Here is a 16,590-nt window from a genome sequence, read left to right as displayed (position 1 = left end):
TAGTCGTAGGAAGACAATACCTCGGAAGGATCAAGCTCGGGATCGTTGTTGTTGTCATTGTCCTTAGCCTTCTTCTTTCTCTTCACTTGTGGTTTCTCCTCCTCCGAGCTCTCCTCTGAGATTGAAGAGGTGTCAATGTCGCTGAGAGCCTCCACGAAAGCCCTAGAAGCTGCCTTGGTCACCTTCTTGGTTATCTTGTCATGTTTCTTTTTAAAGAAGGGCTTCTTGTTCTTCTTTTTTTGCTTGTTGTAGTCGTGGTCACTATCCTCCTTCTTCTTAAGCTTGGGGCACTCCACCTTGAAGTGAGTGGTTTCACCACACTCAAAATAAGCACGAGAACCTCCACTCCTTCGGTCTCTTCTATTGTTGTAGAAGCGAGTAAATTTCTTCATAATGAGCGCAAGGTCCTTATCATCCAGTGCGTCCACCTGCTTCTCTGTGATAGAAACCAAAGAAGACAAAACAAATCCACTCTGTGAAGTGTTATCATAAGAAAAACTAGCTCTAACCTGATTGCCATCACTAGGTTCGGAAACCAATACCATGTTCTGAGACAGGGGGGTTTCGAGACTGATCCGAGCCGCCTTGGCTATCTCGCTGGACTTGAGCTTGCTGAAGAGTTCATCATAAGTTAACGTGTTATAACTTTGTGACTCTTCAATGCTCGAGATCTTCACTTCTCTCATGGTATGATCAAGAGCATAGAGAATCTTGATTGCTCTCTTGTGGTCAGAATAGGGTAAAACAACAGTGAATCTAAGGTTGCTAACAATTCCATCAAAACGAGCAAACATAGCATCCAAAGACTCTCCAAGGTTCTGTACGAACATCTGGTATTCCTGGTTGTACGTGCTTTGGCGTCTAGTCTTGATCTGGTTAGTGCCCTCATGAAAGACACTAAGAGTCGATCAGATCTCACGAGCAGTACGGAGGTGCTGAACTCTGTCAAACTCATTACGACTCTGGCTAGTGAACAATATATTATGAGTCTTGTTGTTGGCCTCATATTGTTTAATATGGACTGGAGAAGAACGAGAAACAAGAATCACATAGTTAGAGTCCATAATCTCTCATATTGCACTTCATTGGCTTAGGAGATAAACCTCCATACGCACCTTCTAGTACGAAAAATCTCGACCATCGAAGAACGAGAATTTTTCACTTCTCTCCATTGTTGTCTAAAGATCACAAAGCCGATTAAGGTCAATAAGTGATCAAACCGGCTCTGATACCAATTGTAGGAACGGGATTGACGACTATAGGGGGTTAAATAGGGACCTTAATAAATTTATTGCGAAATCGATGACCTTCTCCTATTTGGATCTCCCAACACACTTCAAAACTCAAGCGGAAGAAAAAAAATAGAGAAAAGTTTTAATAAGAGAAAATTGAGACAAAACGACTCCACATATGATATATAAACCATATGTTCTATTTAAGATCAATACATGTGTCTTAGCACTCGAAAGGACTTACAAAGAAATAAGAAAAGATGAATACCGAGCAACAAAACTCTCCAAATTGATTGTCTAGATAAAAGAGAATTCAAGACCCTATCACATAAGCGTGTATATGTGAATTTTATGTCTCTGGCAATAAGAAGAATGACCTCACAATATGCTGAAATTTCAGCCAAAAAAAAAATCAAATCCGGAAACAAAAAACTTTCAAACTTGCAAAGAAATCAATAGAGAGAAACTAGAAGAAGTTGAGCATAATAATATGAAGAAAATAAGTTTCATTGTAGCAGAGGTTAGCACTATTTTAGACAGATTACAAAAATTCTTCCTCACAAAACTCTCACATAATATATAGGCTAAGTACTACTATTTCTCTCCTCTAAAACTTTAGCACAAGACTCTCATATGGATTGCACAAGAGGCTCAAAATGGTTGGTTTCTCTCCTTCTATAGCCATACCCCTCTATTTATAAGTTTAAGAAACTTGACTCCTAAGTTTCCTAGCTTTTTTTCCAAAATATTCCTCTCTTGTAGTACACTCCTATCTACCACCGAGGGTATTTTAGTCTATTTTATTCTTGATTCATCGGACGGTTGCGACACCTTCACAACTTAGCTTTATCTCGACGCAAGCTTCGCAATGGTGCAATATACTCTTCCAGTCCTCCCACGATTTTGAGGCAAAACCACGAAACCCTAGCACATTTCTCAAAGCGTGACTCCTCACATGCTTACACATTAAGCAAGCACTCTGATGTCGACATGTGTATTCTGTCTTGCGATCCTGATCGCCGGCAAGTCTCTCCCACTCCCGATCTCTCAGGCTGCCTTGTCACTTGCACCAGCATCCCCTTCGTTTTACTTTGTCAACACGCCGTCTCCATCCATCTCCTATGCTTTGCTTAACCTCCACGTGTTCAGCTAGGATCACCCTTGACTCCATCTAGCCTCTTTGATCGTCTGACACCAAGCACTCCGCTTAGCTCCGATCAGTATGCCGTCGACCGTCAAGTTGCATCCATCACTTGCACACTATGAGACAATCAAACACATATCTCTAACTCCAATTCTAGTTAGTCTATAATCAATATACTCAAATGAAATCCTAAATCAATTCAAATCACATCAAAGCTCATGCAAAATCGAAGATCATCAAACCAAATAAATACCAATATCAATCACTCATCACAAGTAAACTAAGACATATTTCAACTTGGTTTCTCAAGCCCTGTCCAGACAGTGAAGGATGAGAGGAGGAAGAAGAAGTTGCTGACATGCGGGCAACAAGGTCAAAATGGTATTTTTACAAGTCCGTAAGTTGAAATCTGGTTAAAAGTGGCATTTCTAAGCATATAATTTAAGAACAATGGCACTAAAGGGACAAGCTAGTTTTTATGACATACTTGGGATTAGACAAATTTTCAATGGCATATAAAATTGATCCCCTACTCGAGTCATAACTTTATTTATTATGTGGAGAAAGAAGAGATGAGAAAAGTTACTAACAAGACTGTGGTTCATCATTTCATGACAATGAGCCGACATAGATAATAGTATATTATATTTATTTTTATTGAGTCATTCCTTTTTTAATTAAAAAATTGAATCATTTGTTCTTTTTTTAAGGCCGTCGAGGATCTTTAAGATCTAATGACATATTTTGCCGATACCGACTATCTTTTGTTTATTACTATGCTAGCTAGCTAACTAACTAACCAATCTTATTTATGGATTTCTTCATTTTGCTAAACCCTTTTACCATTTCTTTATTGTCGTTGTGCATTGCTATTATTTATATTGAATTACAGATGTTAAAAATTATCGATTGCATTATTATTTAAATAATTTTACTTAAAATTATAAATATTATTGTGGTTATGTTAAAATCTTACACCTCCTCTATTTTGCTTTAGCCTTCACCACTGACCCGTAACCAAACACTACCTAGTTTGCCGGATAACAGAAGCAAACCGGAGCACGCATGGCTGTTAACACAACCCGATCAGGGTTTGTTTGCACCATGTGTCTCCACGTTCTCGCAGAGCCTTCGACACATTCACACGCTGCGCGGCTGCGTACTCGACTGTTGTTGACCACTCCCAAGTCCTACCGTAACTTGCGTTCAAGCTTACGTCACCGGGCACAGCGCCCTACGGCCAAAAGCGACCGACTGCCAACGAGCACGCGTCAGCTGAGCATACGTGGCAGCCGCCTCGGCCCCTTACGCGTCCGCCAGCTGGATGCCCGGCCCCCACGTGCTAGCGTCCCCGGAGGGCTTCAGAGGAATGCGCGCCGTACGATCAGCGAAGTGGTGGCTCGGATGAGAGCCACGTGGTCGCAAACCGGCGGCGGGTGGCGCGTCGCTCGTGGCTCCTCCAGCCCCCAGTTTGAAGCGTGCGCGGTTTTTCACATAGGACCCCGCGGTTAAGTTTATTCTCGAGCAATTAAATAAAGACTTTGCCGGGAAGCCTTTCGGTTATTTCTTAGAGCACACTTAAAAGCAACGTTCTGTGAGAGGGACACAAATTTGGGTATCTTTAAGAATCCCGCATTGGATGCGTGTAGCACATGACATGGATGGCTGGATGGTGGTTGTCATGTGCACATATATTCTAGGTGTCCAAACAAGGAGGTATGTTGTATATTGGTGCATCTTGACATGGATGAAGAATTCTTTTTCATATTTGTCAATGGGATGTTCCAAAGGAGTGTGAACACGGAAGAAGTCATAAATAGGGATGTAGGTTTTGTATTTTTTAGTTATTAGGTCGATTTTAAATTTAAAAAATAAATTAAAGATTCATCCACACTCAATTAAGTAAAAAAAAACTAAATATTGACACAAAACTACTCATTGAGTATCTACTTGCATTCCAAGTCATAAATAATTGGTCCTTATGAATTGAGATTGTAACTTTACTTTTCTCGAAAAAAATATTGTACCTTTAATATAAAAAGGATGGATAAAATGCTTGAATATAGTGAACTTTACTTTTCACAATTATACACTAGATTCAATCCAAATTATTGTAGCGTCGTTGGTAAAATTGGAAAGAAAACTAGTGCCAGAGACTCGAGGATTTTTAGCGCTACCAGCTTTACCAAATGACTGCAAAATCACGTGCCCGCGTTTTTAGTTGGGGTGAAACAAAGACAATAGGCTTTCTTCTTCTTTGTCGTCGTTAATTGTTACTAGTTTGGACACCCTGTTACTGCTGTGCTGGTCGTCCTGTATTGTCCACTCTCTAAGCATCATATAACATATGTAATACTCTATAATTCAAATCAAATTGATTTAAACATGTACAGTACATATTTAATTTCAAATCAAATTGTTCGCTTTCAAGACATTATTATTATTCTAAAGAAATCAAGGGAGCAGTCTCTAGCCTTTGCCATGCGGCCGCATTGAACGCGTCCAGCACTGCCCACCCTTCGGCTACCAATGATTAATGTTCTAAAATGCCGGGATCTCAGGGTCTTAAATGCAACGGGGGTCTCGTCTCCCTCACCTTCCCGACGGCGACCGGGCCGCCATATCCTCCTACTCCCTCCTCTCCTGCTCTATCTCCTGTCTCTACCCTCACCAACTCCACCTCCCGAGGAGAGTTCAGAAGCCCGAGGCAAGGACAAGGAGGGAGGGGGGAGAGGGAGGGACGGGGGCGTGGGAATTGTCTCGTGAGGTGGTCCGACATGCGCACGCTCCCCGGGCTGGGATTCTAGACCCAACATCGTCCGAGCCGGCCGGACGCGCAGCCACTAAGAACAGGCGCGCCCTTGCGCCGCCGACTCTACCTCTCGTCGTCCCCGCCTGGGCTGCCGTGGAGTGGAGATCCGCCGGGTTCTGGATTGTTTTCTACTCTTTGTTGGTAAGGAAGCTGTACCTAGCCTTTGCTTTGATGGATTGTTCGTTTTTGTTCTGCGGAATCCAAAGCTTTTTTTGTTTTCTTTCCGGGATGGATGCTCCAATCCTTGCATTTTGTTGCGGATGCTAACAGCAGTTAATCCCCCCCCCCCCCCCCCGGCACACACACACGTTAGGTGCGCCGCTGAACTCCGGTGCTGAGTTCCTGCAATGGCCCGAAGGAATGCCGGCGCAATACAGCGGGAGGGGTCTGTTAAGGACTGGGCGGAATTCGACCCCACGCCGTCCCCTAAGCTGGCGTACTCGCAGACCTATGTCGCGATGAGGGGGCTGTTGACGTCGGTGGCCTCCCTGGACCCTGTCCTGATGTCGAGCAGCCTCAAGTCTGCGTGGGCAGCCATATCGTCACACAAGCACGCTCGGTCCTTGGAGAGGCCAAAGTCAAAGGGGATGAACTGGAAGAAGGCCATGTTCCATCTGCTTGTGTGCTTCTTGGTGGGAATTTTCATCGGATTCACGCCGCCCTTCTCGCTTGATTTATCCAAGAGAATAGCTTCTGAAAACGAGAGGCTTCCGTTAGATGGGGATTTGATCAATAGACAATCAGAAGAATTTAGTGGTACGAAGTTGGAGCCGTTTGCAGTGGAGGCTGAAGCGACCGAAGACCCACAGGTTGACAAGAGTCTTCCAGTTCCTGCAATGCTGGATGATGAAGCGGACTTTATTGAAGCCTCACATATCGAACCTTCTGTTAATGACTCTGGCATTGTTGTGAGGAAGCAGCTGATAGTTGTGACAGCAACTTCTGTTCGACCACACCAGGCGTATTACTTAAATCGTTTGGCTCATGTGTTGAAAAATGTACAGCCTTCTCTTCTCTGGATAGTTGCGGAATGGCCATATCAGTCCCATGAAACAGCAGAGATCCTGAGGTCTTCTGGGGTTATGTACAGACATCTTATCTGTAATCGGAATACTACAAATATAAGGAAGATTATTGTCTGCCAAAAGAACAATGCAATTTTTCATATAAAGAAGCACCATCTAGATGGTATAGTGCATTTTGCTGATGAGGAGCAAACATATTCAGTTGATTTATTTGAAGAAATGCGCAAAATCAGGTGACAATTCTGTGCTAACACTTTCTTTGTGTTACTGGAATTTATAACAGTCCTAGTTATCACAAATTCATTTGTGGTACAAATTTGGATGGACTCTCTTAACCTAGTCCACTAGGAATTTGCACGCTGCTTACCTTTGTGATGCATATTGTGTGTCGATGTTCTAAAATCTTTAACTGCTTGTTGCTTATGAAAACATAAAGTCCTTGGTTGCTAGTTGGTACTAAATATGTGTTTGCTTCTGAAATCTCCTGATTCGGAGTAGTGTTTTAAATGGTACAATCAACTCAACCAAAAATATATTTTCCTTGAAGCTAACAGTATGCAATTTATTGGTTTGTATGGAGATATGAATGCATTTATAGGTGGAGCTTGATGCAAGGATCCACTTCTCCTCTTTCGCCTTTTATTTCACTTTTGTCTTCTTTCTTTCCAGTAGCTTTGATTTCGTTTTCTGTGTGCTCCAGTGCTCGCTAGAGCTATAAAATGCCCCACCATACTAAAACATAGATTCTTTTCAGCATTATAGTAGGAAGCAGGGCTTTATCATTTTCTTTCTCCACTAAATAAAAAGCTGTATTGATGTTTACTTTATACCCCTTTGAAAGATATCCTTGAAAGTGTATTGATTTCTTAGTCATTTAGCTAACTGCCTTTTTGTTTGAAGATGCGATGTAGTAGAACCTCCTGGCCTATTAGTTAGTAGTTACTGAAAATTATACTGGCTGTGCAACAACTGCTGCATTAGAGTTCACAGCAATAATGTTGCCTTGAGTCCTAGCATGGCAAGGGACTTACAAACTCCTACTCCATTATATAGGTCCCATGCTGTGACATCCAATAATACTAAATGAGCTATGATTTGCATTATTAGTCACGAGTCCTGATGAATTTCCACTTTTTGCTATTTTGGTTGGCAGTAAATAAAACGTTCTTATGACTTATTTTTTTTATTAAATTTAAAGATGCACCGATTTTAGGTATCAGGATGTGTGGTTATATGATCGTAGTTCATTGATTATAAAAGTATAGATAATGCCGGTAAATGGGGTGCCACGGGAAAAATATAGTTTGTTACCATGTGCAACCAAGAGAGCTCCTATAGTATCTTCTTAAATGTTTACATGAAAATATCTGTTATTTGTAACACAGTAATATTCATTGTCAACAATGTTTTCTCTCAATGTGGCAATGAGAATGTTCCTCATGATTTGGTGCTATGTTCTTCAGGCGCTTTGGTACATGGCCCGTAGCAGTACATGTTGAGACCAAGTATAGGGTGGTTTTAGAAGGGCCCCTTTGTAGGGGTAATCAAGTCACTGGATGGCATACAAACCAGAGAAGGGGTGTAGCTCGTCGATTTCCAATTGGTTTCTCTGGGTTTGCTTTTAACAGCACTATACTTTGGGATCCCCAGAGATGGAATAGCCCCACATTAGAGTCTATTATACTCCATTCAGGTGGCAGAGGTGGCTTGCAGGTGAGTTTACATTTTAGCGAATTTCAAAACGAAGAAAATACAAAGCAGACGATTATATGTTTTCACTTAGCTGTGGAACTTTGGTATTCCTGGTGGAAACAAATCTACTTTGTTAATGATTGATCTTAATTTCTGCTTAGCTAAGCTTCATCCGGCAGAGCATGCTATAATTTTAAATCTCTGTTGTCATCCTTGTTGAATAAAACTGTAATATTCACTAGGTTCAGTGAACTAAAGATACAATCTATTGAGGGAACCACGAACCAAATGTAATCATTGTACCATACATGAAAGCAAGTACAAGAGTACAATGCTGTTAAAAACTAGGAGGTCACATGGTCATTCGTTATAATATATCATGCAGCTATGAAATAGAACCTACTATGGATAAAGAGCAACACTTACTAAAGCTCATCAAGAAAGCATTCATAAACTGAGACATTGTGGGCATTGCAGGAGTCAAGATTTATTGAGAAGCTTGTTGCGGATGAGAGTCAAATGGAAGGCCTTGCAAACAATTGTACTCAGATTATGGTCTGGAATTTTGATTTGGAACCTCCTCAACTCAACTACCCTACTGGCTGGTTGCTGCAGAAGAACCTAGATGCTGTTGTGCCTATAACATAAACGTCTTGCTGCTCCTCTTTTTGTTTTGCCCCTCTAGTGTGAATGATGCCTTCCTGAACTTGGTAGCATCCAGGATCATGCGAAGCTGCTCTGCCAAGATCTGGTTCAAATTATGTCATACTTAACAGTTGAAAGCAAGAAGCCTGACAAAAGAAAATTCTCTCTCCCTGCTGCATTCTTTTCTATGCTCATTCTTTCCCCCATGTTTGTCAAGCTAGATATAGGCTTGTACATTTATTTTTTTCGCTTCAGTTTGTTACATACACACACACATATATTGCTTTACAGATGTGAAAGTCTGCATCCGTTGCACCTGTTGAAGGTCACAGAAAGATACTCTCTTGATACATGAACAAAAGCTAAATCAAAATCATAGATTGGAGTTGATAACAGTGTTATATGGTTGGTCGCCATTCGTTAGTTCATTCTTCACTATTTGTGTTGTACTTTTATGATATTTTATGAATTTTCTTTGGGTTAAGATCTCATGTATGCTTGCTTGGCTCCTCTGGCTTAGCCTCTTTGCACGCACTTTGTTCTGCTCTTCCTCTAGTGATTACTGGCTACTCGTTTGGCAAGTCCGGTGTTGTATTTGAGTTGAAGCTTTCTGTAACCTTAACTTTCAAACCGTTGGATACTTCATGCACTGTCAAACTTTCAACAACAAATTTCAGCACAATTCGAACTTTCAAATGCAATAAGTGAACATATCCAGTCGCATCGCATCCATCCAGCTTTCAACTACAAATTTTGAACAAATCTAAATGAAACTTAACCTTCCAACTATATATAAAAAATACTTTAAACTATGAGGTCTAAGTTCAAACACAAATTTAAACACCTTTGATCAAAACTCAAACTTCCAGCCATAAACTTTTAGGGCCATTTGCATTTTGCCATCGATATGTTTTCTATTAACAAACTAAGCTGGCGACAATGCCACGTAATCCTGATCAGCACGTCAAGCATGCCACTGAAGAGCAACGGAGGACAAGCACCATTTAAACTCACGTATAAAGGCACATGCTTTATACGTTGGGCCCGAAATCTGAGTCGTGGGGGCCCAGGACTTCGGCCCGGCTTCCCTGCCCAGAGCGGCAGAGCTGGCCCTGGACTCGTGTTATAATTCCGAGTTCTTTTTTCGGGGGAGGACGTGACTTGGCGGGCGAATTTGAGTCGGTGCCCCTCCTCAAAACTCGAGTCAGTGTTGGATCCGGACATCTACGAGCCTGTCAGAGCTCTATAGGTAAGAATCCTTTAAGGCCTCAACCATTTTTAGTTCATTTCCTTGTCTTCTTAATTTCTTTTTTAGTTTTTTTTCATTTTTAATAGTTTTTCTTCCAAATAATTCGTGAAGAAAAAAGTGAGAAAATCCTATGATAAAAGAAAGGATCTTGATAATCTCTTTATAAAGTGAATCGTAAAGAGAAATCGTTGAAGCATTGAAGGAAATATAAACTTCTTCATAAATTTTTTTTATTAAAAATAGTCTTAGAGTTAATTATTACAACAAAAAATATGTTTGGAACGCGCGCCAGGATAACAACTCACGTACTACATGGACGACCCAAATCGCGCGAGAGGGCCCAAGCAACGTGGACAGTCCATGACGGTCAAAGCCCACACGTGCGCGCGCTCATGATCAGACAGCCCGTGACGGTTCGCAAATGTTTGCCGAGAAAAATTTTGAGAAAAAATTAAGAGCAAGTAGTGCCACGTAAATTTTTTCTAAAATTTTTTCTCAAAAACTTTTAAGCAAAATTTTTCTAGTTAATTTTTTTCAAACTTTTTGTGAAAAACTTTTCTCGTTAATTTTTTCTCAAAACTTTTCTCGTGCAAAAAAATTTCTCAAAATTTTTGAGCCAAAATTTCCTGTTGCAAATTTTTTCAAAAAAGAAAAGATGCGAGAGAAAAAAATTCTGAAAAAGAAAAGAGTAGAGGCTATCGGGAGATTCGCGAGGAAGCTTGCTCGCGCGCGTGCTAAATAACAGTACTCTTATTACATATTTTTATGAGCTATTTTATTTTGATTTTAGTTTAAAAGTAGAAGATTAAATTATTCTATAAATTCAACACCTCATGTGAACCTAGAACTGAACTCCTTCCAAACATGATGAATTGGATTCGGTGTGTGCCCTCAGTACCTGAATCGAACTCAAGCTCACTCCGTGAGGCAGCACGCGCATGGCCAGTTGCCCGCTCGATACATAGCGCGGCGGCGGGGCAGCGACGCCTTCTCCTCATTCGATTCCGCCTCATTATCGCGAATTCGCGAAACGAGCTGACGATGGCGCCGTGCTTCGCCGGTTCCAAGCTCCCTCTCGCGATGGTCCTCTACGACCCCGCCGCCGCGCAGCAGCGCGACGGGAAGCGGGCGCGGCATGAGGAGGCCTCCACGTCGTCCTCTAAGACTGGCATGACAATCCTGTTATCCACATCTCCCCTCGTCTTTGAAAGTCGTCGTGAGCGTTTAGGACCATGCTCAAGGGTACGCAGCATGCGCGTGCAACAAGCGGGTTCCATTGCCATTCTTCGATTGATATGTGCCCGACTTGGTACTTTAACAAAATAATTGAATTGGAAATACTAATTATAATTTTGTAACGAAACTAAACAATTCCTTTCAGAAATTCAGCTTACTAGTCTAAAGACATGCTTGTTTTAGCTTTAAATCGTGAGAATTCAGTCTATTTCGTAAAATTCGTAAAAGCTCTTTCCTATCAGATTATGGATTATAGAATTTCGTAGTATAACTTGATTATAAATTATATGAATCGGTTTTTATTGGTGGAATAAGTTTCTTATAAAATACGACGAGGGTCATCCTTACTAGAGCGAGTTAAGTTTGAAGAAGCAACAGAGAGGAAGATAATAGCTATAATAGTTCACAGAAATCTTGTCCCCGACACCATATATCTATAATCAGTACTTATATTGCTTTCCTAAGTGTAAGATTGTAGACAAACCCCCCTCAGTGGTAGACACTCTTATGCTTATACTGCATAAGAGTATTTTTCGGTACGCAAATTTTACCAAAAAACAGGGAGTATGTGTTTATAGCAAAAAATGCATGACCTAGGTTTTTTTAACCCTGGATAGTCCGATGTGGAGAACTGTAGTAACCGGACTATCCAATGAGTTAAGTCAATTATTGCTGAAAAAACATGCTTCTCTGGAAAATAGTCCGGTGAGCATGAAGGTAACACCGAACTATTTGGTTGATATAGCTCTAGTTTGTGCCGAAAACATACTCTCTGGACAAATTAGTCCGGCGATACATCCGACGGATGCTGGACTATCCAGTGGTCATAGCTTAATCCTCGCTGAAAATATGCTCTCTACAAGAATTAGTCTGGTAAGATATGTAGTAAATGTCGGATTATCCGGTGAGCATATGGACGATTTCTGAGATAGAACTGCTCTTTGGTAAAATCAGTCTGGTGCATGTTCTGATGAATACAACATATTATCCAGTGAATGTAAAGACGATTTTGTGCAGAGAAGTTTGCTCTCTAGAAAAATTATTCTGGTGTGTTATCCGGGGTAGCACCATACCATCCGATGAGGTTAATCAATTTCTTGCAGAGAGTTTGCTCTTTAGAAAATATAGTCCAGCTAGAGACTCCGGCGAGTACAATTCACATGTCGGAACATCCGATGCAGATTAAGAAAGAGTCTAGGGTTCCAGCCAATTGAACTAGTCGGATGGTCCGATGTTAACATTTTTGTTCTCACCGGATCATCCGGTGTTCAGTCCGAAACCGAATCAAGTTAGATTTGTAGATCTATTCAGATTCTTTTCGTGTTTTTGACCGAGCAAGACATGTTTGAATAGTTTCGTGTTTTTGACCGAGCAAGACATGTTTGAATAGGTTTTAGGGTTGAGAGTCCTATTTCCATAATGACAAAGCCTAAGCTACCCTATATATAGTTGAGGGCATAGAGACCAATTGCAACAACTTAGTCAATCGCAACTATTGCATCTACTTTTCGTTCTACTTTATTTTTCTAAACTTTAGGGTAGTTTTAGAGTAGTTCTTTGCCACTACTTTGAATCCCCGCTATTTGGGTGATAGTTCTTTGTCGATTTGCTCATAAATCGTTCGGGCGATGATCCGCAAGGTTGCCGGTCGAAATCCTTTGCTTGTTTGCTGTCGCTGCAAAAAATGATAGTTATCCAGGATGGATCTATTTGTTGCGTGGGATTACCAAATTCCTCACCCAACACACCTCCATTGCTTCCTGCATAGCATCACCCTCATTGGCTGCCCTAGAAGCATTTGACGTGCTCCTCTAATCGCCATTACTTTTTGGTCGCTTATTGTCATGATCTTCTGGTTCTTTCTCCTCTCCTTCTTGTAGATTGTCGGTCTTAGGGTCATGATCACGATCATTGTCATCTCCCTCTTCATTGTCATCATCATCAGTCGATTTTTTAAGTGGTAGCACCTCTTCCACCCTACAGAAGATCTCGTATATCCCATCATCTACTACGATGTCAGTAGTATACGGGATTTGATTAACATCAGCCACTGCCACACACATCCTAACGACCCTGGTCTTTTTTAGGTAGCCCATGTCCACCTTTTGGGTGGCACCAATTATAGTGCTCACAGCCCATAGTATCAGGAAAGACCTTATTTCATATGGAACACCATACACATTGACCCAGACATGCCATAGATATTGATGTGGTTCAATCTTCTGGTTCCATTCTTCAACTATCATCACCCCCTCCTCATTGCGGGTCTTGATCTCCTTTATTGCTTCCATATACTGTAACTTAACTTTACATGGAAAAGGAACGATATATACACTTTTACCATGCTCTTGTACCATCCATAGCCATTTCACGGGAATGAGTCGGGCCATCTCTACCTTAGCAAGCTCAGCTGGCACATTGTCTTGCTTGATTCGGATGGGCGATGTCGATGTTTCTTTCTTGTGTAGTTTAATGGAGCCATCATATGGGATTTGAAAAAACCAAGGCCATCATTGGCAAAACCGCAGAAAGTCACTTTTAGTTTCTAGGAATGAAGCAATGGACACGGAGTAAAGTGTTCCTCCTCACAAATTGTGAAGCAGATCACCATCTTCTTCTTACCCTTGTCCACTCCCGAACCTTCGCCCATCTCCATGAACCGCTTTTTGCCCTGATTCGTGGCGCCTTGAGCATGTGATTGATCCGCATCATTGGTTTGATTGGGCTGCTGGTTCACGTTGCCGTATTATTATGGTGCTACGCATTTGGAGGCGGGGCCTGATTGCCCCGACAAAAGCCCTAGCCGATCACCACGGCCACTCCTATTCTCTGAACAACCCTCACCATCATGGTGTCCCCGTACCTAGAGGAAGGAGAATCGGGGAGGCCTCAATCTGCCGCCCCCGCCACGACCTGTGATATAGCCACCATAGCCGCCAACACTGCCACCAACATCTCCCCATGACTGATTCTCGTAGCCATCGCCTCCTGCTCCACCATGGCCCCCATTGGATCGTCCACCGGCCATTGCGCCTTTCCTGAGAGCTCGTGCGTAAGAGCGACGATCCCAGTGACGGTGCCCATTTAGACGGCGGTACAGCAGAGGCTAGAGCAAAGCCAATCCTGGGATTTTCCTACCCCAATGGGAGGTCATTGACGAGTTTTTTTTATTTATATTTTTTCGATTAAAAATTTAAATAAATAGATTCCTCGTGAAAAAAATTACAAAACTAGACGTCGGCAGCCCCCTAAGAGGGCTGCAGCCCTCTGAGAGGGCGGGTGGCCTAACCGCCCCCTCAGAGGGCGGCAAGGGGGTGCCCACCAGTGCCCGCTCCTTACCGCCCCCTGAGAGGGCGGGTACGGCTCCTTGCCGCCCTCTCAGGGGGCGGTAAGGGGGGCTGCCCGCCCGCACCCGCCAGCCTCCACCCCTCCACCCTCCTCTATAAAAGAGGCTAAAAATAGCCAAAAATCACATTTTATTCAGAAAAAAGAAAAAACTGTGAAGAGGGAGGAGAGGAGAGGAGAGGAAGAGAGCCCAGAGAAGCCCTGCTGCATTTGATCCGCAGATTTGAAGATCACTTTCCGGTAAGTCCTTTTTTCTTTTTATTGTTGTTAATTAGTGCAGTAGTAGTATATGACAGGTTTTAGACATGTATGACCTAGGGTTTAGAAAATATTATGTTTAGTAGAAAATTGTCAAATTTACTTAGGACATGGTAGGATAGCAGTGAAATATAGAATATTATTTGTACTATGTTAGTTTTGAATATGTAGATTTTATAGAATAATAATTGTAGGATTGTATTGTGTGACATAGGAGCTAGCACTATATGATAATAGGCGAACCTAGGATGTAGCGTTTAGAAAATGGTAGTATACTGTGAATATTAATTCCGATATGTTAGAATAGCTATTAAATGTAGATTGTATAGTGTAATATTTGTAGGTAAGTTTAGGTAGGACTATTATTGAAAACCTATTGTTATGTATGAATCGGTGTCGGTAAATTATTTTCTCCGATACTGAGAAATATAGTTCATCGGTCTTAACATTGGTTATGTTTGCGGGTGTTTCCAGGGACGACAGATAAATTAATTTTTTAGATATATTATGGTGAGGGTGAAATTAGGTACAGTCATAACGGTGTAGATCTGTCTGAATTTCGTCATGTCATGAAGGGTCTTAGTAAAGCTAATGAGAGGACCATTATGGGTGTGTGCAAATGGCTCATGCGGTTTTTCCAACTGGATCTACAGCAACATGAGCTGAAGCTGAAAGCTGTCCTCAGCCATGTTAGTCATGGATACTTTGGCGAGCTTGTTCCGATCGAAGCCGCATCAACTTGGAGGCAGTATATAGATATATCTTGTGAACGTGGCCTGCCTCTAGTTTTGTTAGCTGAGGCGTACCTGAAAGATCAAACGGAGGTGAACTCTGTGGAAGCAGTAGCAGGACCAAGCGAGGCAGTGGAAGATGAATTGGACCAGGTTAATGTCGGGACCAGGGCAGATGTTGGAGATATTCCAGAGATGCAACCGATGGGTGTAGCCGATGAAGGGGAGCATATCCCTAGCATCATTGAAGAGATGAAATTGGAGGATCAAGAGTTGGAGGAAGGCCTTGCCGATGGAGATTCATCTGACGAGGAGGGTAATGCTCCAGTGCCTGCAGAGTGGAGGGATCATGAATTTTTAAAGCTGGTGGTTAGCGAGGCTGATCGGACACCATGGCAATACCATGAGAACGAGGTGTCTCAGAGTGCTATGTACCCTATAAAGGAGGCAGTTATTGATGCAGTTAAATTCTGGTCGCTGTCTCTTCGGAGGCAGTTCAAGGTTGTTAAATCCAGTAAAAGAGAGTATGATGTGAAGTGTTTGGTGCCTCAATGTCCTTGGCGGGTGCACGCATTCAGAGGGAAATGAGTAGACTACTGGTAGTGCTCAATAGTCAAGGAACATAATTGTCACATTGAGGAAATAGAGTTCGCCCACCGAAACCTGTCATCTGCCTTTATTGCTAATGTTATGTACGGAGAGATTGTGGACAACCTAAGGTATGAGCCACGATCAATAATCCTTGCTATTGAGCAAAGGTTCCAGTACACAATAAACTATGCGAAGGCATGGAGGGCGAAACAAAAGGCTATTGAGATGAGATTCGGAACATATGAAGATTCATATCACAATCTACCTCGTCAATAAGCCACAATTTGTGGAAGGAACCCAGGCAGCTACTATGATATCAAGCATTACACCTCAACTGATGCGGAGTACAGCGGGAAACGAGTATTGCAGCGTGCTTTCTTTGCATTCGCTGCAACCATCAAAGCATTTCGGTATTGTCGACCCATCATATGCCTGGATGGAACATTACTGACTGGGAAGTACAAAGGACAGATATTATCTGCAATTAGGGTCGATGGTAACAACCAAGTCCTGCCACTAGGGTTTGCTTTCGTGGAGAGTGAGAACGGGGACAGCTGGTATTGGTTCCTTGAGCGGGTGAAATATGCTATTGTTCTTGACCGACCAGATGTGTGTCTGATTCATGATAGA

General features: G+C 42.1%; 1 protein-coding gene across 2 annotated transcripts; it reads left to right on the top strand.

The window, feature by feature from the left end:
* Positions 1-4,942: 4,942 nt before the first annotated feature.
* On the top strand, positions 4,943-9,034 carry LOC133917923 (probable beta-1,4-xylosyltransferase IRX9L). 2 transcript variants are annotated; one of them, XM_062361744.1, is made up of 4 exons: positions 4,943-5,329; positions 5,502-6,446; positions 7,677-7,926; positions 8,383-9,034. In XM_062361744.1, exons 2-4 carry the CDS (start codon positions 5,536-5,538, stop codon positions 8,551-8,553), a joined length of 1,332 nt encoding a protein of 443 aa, XP_062217728.1. In that variant the 5' UTR covers positions 4,943-5,329; positions 5,502-5,535; the 3' UTR covers positions 8,554-9,034. The 2 variants fall into 2 exon arrangements, with proteins under 2 accessions (XP_062217728.1, XP_062217723.1); XM_062361739.1 differs by having other exon boundaries at positions 5,459-6,446.
* Positions 9,035-16,590: the final 7,556 nt, after the last annotated feature.

The sequence above is a fragment of the Phragmites australis genome, chromosome 1, assembly GCF_958298935.1.
Source record: "Phragmites australis chromosome 1, lpPhrAust1.1, whole genome shotgun sequence".
In the NCBI taxonomy this organism is placed as follows: domain Eukaryota; kingdom Viridiplantae; phylum Streptophyta; class Magnoliopsida; order Poales; family Poaceae; genus Phragmites; species Phragmites australis.
The sequence above is the reverse complement of the archived record's forward strand: the minus strand, read 5'-3'. Positions and strand labels throughout refer to the sequence as shown.